Raw genomic sequence first — 8,421 nt, 5'->3', positions numbered from 1 at the left:
ATGAATTATACTATTATAAGATAATAAAAAGTTCATTCCACGTATCGTGTCATAATTAATCAGTGTATTATTTATTTTCTACAAAGATAAAAGAAAATACATGTTCCCAATTAAAAATTTTCTACTAGCATAAATTTTTATTGTATGAATCTATTGTATGAACATGTTTATTTTCCTTATTTCTATTCCAATTTATTACAATTGTAAAAAGTATTATAATATATATGTATAGCAGTCATGATAGTAATAACAGTAATTGTACAATTTAAAAATTGTAATATATGTCTATTATTCATTAGTTATAATTCAAGATACTATTACAAACAGTTCAACATTAATCCCGGGAAACAAATATTCATATATATCTTATGTACAAATTTTGTAGCTTTCTGTATAATTCATTAAACGAACAAAGAATTGTGTTTTCATAGATTGATATTTTAAGAACTAAATTTCAATTAAATGCTTTCCTTCGTGAAATGAATTATATTATACTGCATTTATAAAAAATGTTAAACTTAAATGTTATTCCATGAATTAAATTTAAAATCGGCATTGCGTAAAATATATATAAAGTATTCAACACCATTAAATTCACTAGAAATTTCCAAGCGTATAGTTATCTGACAAACTGTCGATTATCTTTCGTACGTTTATTCACTTGGCGGAAAGTTTTACTGCGTTGTAGTTGTTTTTCTGAATTAGAATTGTTCATGCTTTTGAAGTATCCATAACCGCCTCCACCTATTCTTTTACGTGGCCGTGAATTCTTACTTATTCCCACTTCTGTTACAATATGATATTAAGGAAAATTGCTTTAGTAATGCTCATAACATAAAAAAAGAGCGAAATGATTTATATAAAAAATATATAAATAATAAATAAAAGATTTTCTATATTATACAGACGTAAAATTAAAAAATGGAATGCTTTTAATACAATATACAATTGAAATCTAATTTTCTATATACTGTACATATAGCAAATAAAGTAATTAGAATATTAATATTATTAAATAAATATAAATTCTTTTTAAGAATATGAATATGTTCATGTTGATATACAAAATGATACGAAATCTTTAATAAGTGTAATGTTAAAAAGGATACTCAAGTCAACAGCTGGTGGAACCACAAATCCAAAAGATTTTGCAACCTTTGCTAAGTCCAATGTTTCAATATCAAAAATTTGTTTCAAATGATGAGAATCATATGCTCTGACATATGCTTTAAATGCTTCTTTTGCTGACATATTAAGGAAGTAGTTCTTTCCAACCAACTTTTCAAGCTAAAACAGACCATAATATATAATTTAATTATTTTAATGTACCAAAAATCAAATAGGTACAATTTTTCTAAGATAGTAGTTAAAAATAACTTACAACAATTAAAAATAAACATAAAAATCTATTAATATTTAAATATAATATGAAATTTGATGCAACATTATTGTATATTATTGTGTTCAAATTTCCATATTTTTTATATTATAACAAAAATCATAAGTATAATGAAAAATAAATTAATAAAAATTATATTTAATATTTTTAAAGCAATTTTATTTTTATAAAAATAATTTATATTTAATGATGCAAACATTCAAATTTGATTTCTTTGAATTTAAAATAATGTAATTAGTAACATTATATGATTTTTCGAAAAACTTGCAAAATATTAATATAACAGTATATCATACCATTTTAAATATTGTGTATACAATTATAATCAAAAATATTATTTCTATATAAAATTTTATATAAAAAAAATATAAATGTATTTATTATTATAATAATAATAAAATGAATACCTATGTAGTTGATATCAAATTTACGTTTAATTAATATTTGATAGTAAGCATCCCTTTCACATACATATATCATTAAACCTAGCTTCTACTATTTTGATGTTTGAAATAGACCTCTACTCATGAGTTTACTTGTTAATAAGTTTATTAGCAGGGCACTGGCACTTGATTTATCCTTTTTTTCTTTCTTTTCCTATCATTACAGCATTAAGGAATTAATGAAATAAATTCAAAATCTAAAAGTTTGTAAAGTAATCGAAAATATATGAAAACATAAATTATTTTATGTAAATATAAAATACTGATAAAAGTTATTATGTACATGTATATAATTTATTACGAAATAGTACGATAATAAGACATTATATTTGAAAACTATCTGATTCTGATTATATTCTGATACATCAATTGAACTAAAAATGTACAAATTACAGTATGAAACAACTACATAAATAAGTGAACACATTTAAAAAATAGTTGTCAATATATGTATATGTAATTATTATCGGTGAACTTCAATTTTTCGATTAAGTAAATTATGTAAAAAATAACGTGAAATAATTATATTAAATTAAGCAAGTAAATTTTTATTTAGTAATTATATATTATAAAATTTTGTGTTTCATTGTAATTGCCATAATTTTTAGGAAACAATCTGAACTTTTTTCATACATTCCAAAATATACCATGCACATGTAAGAAATAATGAAAAGAGTATGATTTATTTAACAAATTTATGTTTGATCAAATACTTTTCAGTGTTCAAACTTTAAAAATACAATCTTATATGCCGACTATGAGTAATGGGATAATGACAAGATGATGATGAAACAAGGAAGAAATGAAATTAACTTTCATAGTTTTCACTTTATTTTCTTTTTCTTTCTCTTTTTGATGTAATTATATGATGAAAGAGAAAGGTACTTATTCTTTTATACTTCATCACCCTGATAGGAACAAGTTTATCCATGGTGTGTAATTTTTAAACAAATAAAATTATTTTATTATACACATAAATGTTAATAATAAACGCTAATTTTATACGAAAGATTTATTATTCTATTTATTAAAATAATGAAGGATGTATTTTTTTAAATACTTTAGTGACTAATTGCATATGTTTAAACTTATATTTTCAAGTATTATACTTAATTATACTTATTTATCATAAGGCATAATTTAATAATTATCAATTTGTTATCAACTATTAACTGTTTATACTCAAAACGAAGCATAATATTATTCTTATACCTTTATATAAGCAATTATTCTTATCCCCCAAAATGAGTTTTATTAGAAAATGAGATAAACAGAAAATAAAGAGTTTTGATTGCACCATATTTTTTAAAATAGACGTGCATTTAAGAGTCACTTAGTCACTTTTCAAGCTTTATTATATAATAAAAAAGATAACTTTGTACTCACTTGTAACTGAATATCAGCTATTTTATTCCATGAAAAATCAAATTCATTTACAGGTACTCTGGCTTGTTTAAGATAACGAAGAAAGCCAAGTTCTTCTGGCCTTAAAATTAGTAAAGCATGTCCACTACTGCCTTCTCCTCTAGCTGTTCTACCAACACGATGAATATATTCCTAAAATAATATTTAATTTTTATATTCATTGTCAATTTAATAATTCTTGTAATATGTAATATTTGAACATAAGTCTTGTAATATATAAAATATTCATTTTGAATATATATGTAACAATATGATTTTTTAAATATATACTACAAAGAATTTACCTTGGGATCATCTGGAGGATCATATTGTACAATCCAGTCAACAGCTGGTATATCAAGACCACGTGCAGCTACATCAGTACAAAGGAGTATACCAGTAGAAGCATTACAAAATTGAAAAAATGTTGTTGTTCTCTTCGTTTGTTTTTGTTTTCCCTGTTAATTAATTAATGAAAATATATGATATAAAATGTTATATATTAATAATAATTATAATTATTTAACATTAAATGATCGTACATGTATACTTAATACTGGCAAATCAATGTAATTTAAAAGTTCATGATGATATTTAACTGACATACACGAACTGAAGAAAACCATAACTTTTTTGTTCCTGTTCTTTTTTAAGAAAGTAAATAAAAGTAAAAATCTTTTTTCACTGGGACACATGACATATCCTTGTTCTAAACCTTCTACTGTTGCTTTTTCTTTATCATCATCAACACCTACATAAACTGGTTCTTTTTTCAAAGCTAAAGTCGTTAACATTTCTGTTTTCTGGGTTTGAGTTGCACTAAACAACATGGTTTGTCTTTTTTCTATAATAAAAAATATTGTATCATAACCAATTATATATCTACTAGTATTAGTATTTGTACTTAAGCTATGAAAATATTAAACTAACTTGGTAAAATGTTAATAATTTGCTTAAGTTCTTCTTCAAAACCAATATCTAAAATTCGATCAGCTTCATCAATAACAAGACATTGAAGATTTTTATACAAAAAGTCTGGTGTATTTTGTAGATGATCCAATAATCTACCAGGTGTAGCTACAATAATATTAATTCCCTTTGAAAGTTTCTGAGCTTCGGTCTGTCTATTAGCGCCTCCCATTAATAAACCATATGTATGATAATGATATTTCATCAATTCTTTTAAAACTCCAAAAGTTTGCATAGATAACTCTCGCGTTGGGGATATAATAATGCAACCAGTGCCTGAAAATAATAATATAATAAAATACTTACACAAAAAATACTTTATTTACGTTATTCACATACCGTTACGTGGCATAAATTTTAATTTATAAATTAATTCAACAGCTGGTATTAAAAACGCTAAAGTTTTCCCTGATCCCGTTTTAGCAGCACCAACCAGATCTCTTCCTTCTAATAAGGAAGGAATAGCTTTTGCTTGTATTTCTGTCATGTTTATAAAACCCATATCTTCTATTCCTTTTAAAGTATTTTCACAAACTATTTTTTCTAGTATTTTGAAACTTGTATCATTTGATATCTCCAAACCTATTGTAGATCCAGGTACTATAAAATGAAAAGAAGTTAAACTGGTCTGTGTGTGTATAATTTCATGATAACTGTAGTTTAACTTCTTAATAGCAATAGACAATTGTTGTGCGTTTGTGAAAAATATATATGCTTAAAAAATTTTGACAAAGATACACATTTTGTAAAATTCTCAGATATATTAATAAGTGTCAATTATTATACACATAACAGTGTAAGTAAAATAATTCAGAAGAAATGATATATATTTTAAAATAACAGTATTACCATAAAATACAATTTTGTTAAAAATTTGTTTCCCAATACACAGCAAATGCTTTTACTGTAATTAAAAGTTGAATAAACTTTTGTTATTATACTTACAATTTATATTATCAACACTATTGTCTGTTGTACACTTTCCATTTGTATGACTAATGACATCACCTGTAGTATTATTAATGTCATCTTCTTGTAATTTGTCATTATCTTTTATTTTCTTTTTTTTCTCTGTAATATAATACACCTACTATATATAGTAATATAACTACTCTATATAATAACATAATATAACTACACATTATTAAGCAGGTTTATGATATATATAACAAAACAATTATACTGATGTTATAACTCATATTGTATGTTCTAAATTCAGACATAATTACTAAATCAGTAATAAGTTATGATTACTTTACTAAATGTTATAATCAGAACAAGAATTATTGTAACAGCAACAAAATGCTATACAAAAAATATTTTGGAATAATATTAAAATAAGATAGAAAATATTTTAATTGATGTTTTCTAATATACGAATAATAATTAAAAACTAATAACTGAAAAAATGTATCATTCTGTATATAACTATACATTATATATTAATTAGAAACAAAATATAACTTCTAGATATATTTAAGGCAGTCTTCTAGTATCTAGGGTCAAAAAAATAGATTTTATTTTTTTTTCTTCTTTTTCATTAAGTACATATTTTCAAGAATATTTTCTATAAATACCTATCCACTTTTGCTAGCAGTTTTACATATTAGCGTGAAGTATGATTTTAAAGTGCTAGAAGTATAGAAATATGTAGAAGTGTAGAAATATAGACAATAAAGGGTTCAAAATTGCTCATACCCACACGGAAGGAGAGAGGAAAGAAAACTTTAATCTTTAAACACATATTTCTCAAAACTATGTACTTTAAAACGATATCTATAATTTCTCAAAAAGTGTTTGACAGATTAGCACAAAATTTTGTAAAAATATTTAGTATATTTCTGGCTATGACCCCCACTAGAATTATTCAAAAATACTCATTACTACTATTCTTTTCACACTTGTATATTTAAAACAAATTTTTTAAATTGCTAAGATAAATTCAGAAAACCGTTATTTCTTTATTTACCAATATTTTTTGTTTTATTTCGTTCCAGTCATAGCTATATTCATACTTGAAAGGAATTCTATTGAGCTTTTTATATCTGATAAAAGAAGGAGCCTGTATTACGAACACCACCAATGTGTTAATTTCAAAACATAAGGTATTAATGTTTCTTTGCAACAATTTTTCAAAAATATAGAAAAAATCAAGCAAGATACTAGAAGACTTCCTTAAGTTGATGAACAAAGTATTCCATGTAACTATAAAAAGACACTAATAAAAAAAAAAAATAGTTAAAACAGAGAAACATGTGATATAAACTACAATCACATTTAAAATATTTAAAATTTGGAAATCTTTCCACATTATTGTTAGGTATTAATATTTAAGATATATCAAAAAATTGTTTTAAAAATATAGAAATTATATAAAAAATAAGTAATTGTATGGATGTTTTGAAAATATTCTCCAAAAAAAAAGTGATGAAAAAACGAGCAATTCATAAAAATCATTATCTTAGTATTTTATTAGATAAGTGCACAACTAAATGATTATTAATTAAATAAATATCGATGAGAAATTATTATAAAAACTAAATAGATAGTTATTTCAACTTACTTTTAACTTGTTCATTTTTTTGTGTGTTATGTCTTTTTAATCTATTTACATTGTCTAGCTCAGTTTCTTGAACGTGGTGTTCTGAGTTCTCAAGTGTAGTATCACCTTTTATTAAAATATATTACATTAATAATAAATATAAATAATTTATGTAAGAATTAAATACAAAACAACAAGTAATCAATTATATTTTATAATCACATGTACCATTTTGTATTTGCTGCTCTCGTTCTTTAAGCACTTGAAATTTCTTTTTTTCTCTTTTCTTAATTTTTCGCATTAATACTTTATCAGGTACTGACATGTTTATTTAATAAATTTAAATATTCACTTATATGCAATAAGATAGTTGAACAAAATTCATCCATGTGGTAAACCGAAAAATTGCTCTGAATTGAGCATGAACGATATAAATATAAAGACGAAATCTCTCACACTGATTTGTCATAACCAGCATTGTTGGGAACTATTAAAAAAGTCCCTAGCTACGAAGCAATCAGAGTGTAGTAATGAATATAGTCAAATTATTTATAGTTATTACCATAATTTAAGATTAACAATTTCAAAAGTGACTTAAAAAGAAATATGTGTAAAAATCATTTATTTATACATCGCTTAATTTCGAAAGCCAGATTATACTGTATCGATAAAACAGTCGTTACAAAATGAATGTCTGCAATGACATCTGGGAAACATAGTTCATACTAAATATTATCTATCTATAATAATCGTGGGATTTCCCTAATTAAAAGGTAGAAATTTAATTACTTTCAAATATAAAGTTAACATAATTTCATTGATTTGTATATTTCAAAAGAATATTGGGAAAATAGAACCTCGCAAAGAAATAAACCACAGTACTTATCTAAAAATTAGTCATTCTTTGTCATAATTGAAAGAAATAACGTAAAATTGTACAAATTATAAATAGGATTTATACCCCAGTACAATAGGTATTTTAAGCAATAAAATATATCTTTAAAAAAATTATAATAAAAATAACTAAGAAAGTAATATGAAGCGATCATTTACAATGATAAACAATATGTTGTGACAAATTATTTTGAATCTCAGAATTAAAGTCTTAAAATAAGTGCAAATATTAAATCATTCATAATCATTAATAAAGTAGACTTAATATTATGTTTTATAAACTTGATTTTAAACTCAACTTTTTATAGATAAGTTTAACATTATATAGATATTTCTAAATCAAAATTTTGAAATAAATTTTTTAAGATTTCTCAACTGAAATATTACATTTATTTAATTGTATTATATGATCCAAATATGTTTCATGAAGTTTAAATCTAGTGATTAGGGTAATACACATATTAATGTACCTTATTATATATAAGGTATATATAATAACCACTCTTTAATAATTCGAGTCATTTGTTTCCGATCGTTGATTTCCTAGAATACCCACTTGTAATTAATTCAAGCCTCAAGTGTAAATACAGTTTTTTAGAATTTAAAAACATTGTTAATACATTATTTGGCAAATTGCAACCAAGTTTCTCATAGTTTCTACTTAGTTCTCTTCCACTTATTCTTATCTTTAATTATTTTTTTTATTCTTCCGTAAGAATCAATAGTTTTTATAACTTTTGTTATAGTTTTTAGACAATAAATTTTATTGA

At 23.5% G+C, this 8,421-nt stretch overlaps 1 protein-coding gene across 1 annotated transcript; it reads right to left on the bottom strand.

The window, feature by feature from the left end:
* Positions 1-617: 617 nt before the first annotated feature.
* On the bottom strand, positions 618-7,166 carry pit (probable ATP-dependent RNA helicase pitchoune). Its single transcript, XM_017912109.1, has 11 exons — positions 6,986-7,166; positions 6,779-6,883; positions 5,224-5,286; positions 5,179-5,184; positions 4,555-4,815; positions 4,177-4,491; positions 3,789-4,090; positions 3,552-3,704; positions 3,229-3,399; positions 1,110-1,287; positions 618-786 (listed from the first exon to the last, which is right to left on the bottom strand). The coding sequence occupies exons 1-11, from the start codon at positions 7,080-7,082 to the stop codon at positions 620-622; spliced, it is 1,818 nt and encodes a 605-aa protein (XP_017767598.1). The 5' UTR covers positions 7,083-7,166; the 3' UTR covers positions 618-619.
* Between the last annotated feature and the right edge of the window lie 1,255 nt (positions 7,167-8,421).

The sequence above is a fragment of the Eufriesea mexicana genome, unplaced genomic scaffold (assembly GCF_001483705.2).
Source record: "Eufriesea mexicana isolate 0111107269 unplaced genomic scaffold, ASM148370v2 scaffold325, whole genome shotgun sequence".
Taxonomy (NCBI): Eukaryota; Metazoa; Arthropoda; class Insecta; order Hymenoptera; family Apidae; genus Eufriesea; species Eufriesea mexicana.
This window is presented reverse-complemented; position numbering and strand designations above follow the sequence as displayed.

Excerpts from the sequence above, each read along its gene's own strand:
- pit (XM_017912109.1), bottom strand. The coding sequence starts at position 7,082 with ATGTCAGTACCTGATAAAGTATTAATGCGAAAAATTAAGAAAAGAGAA. Across the intron at positions 3,705-3,788 it reads TGCCAGTATTAAGTATACAT|GGAAAACAAAAACAAACGAA; the intron begins GTACGATCATTT and ends ATTAATTAACAG. Across the intron at positions 1,288-3,228 it reads TAGCTGATATTCAGTTACAA|CTTGAAAAGTTGGTTGGAAA; the intron begins GTGAGTACAAAG and ends GGTCTGTTTTAG.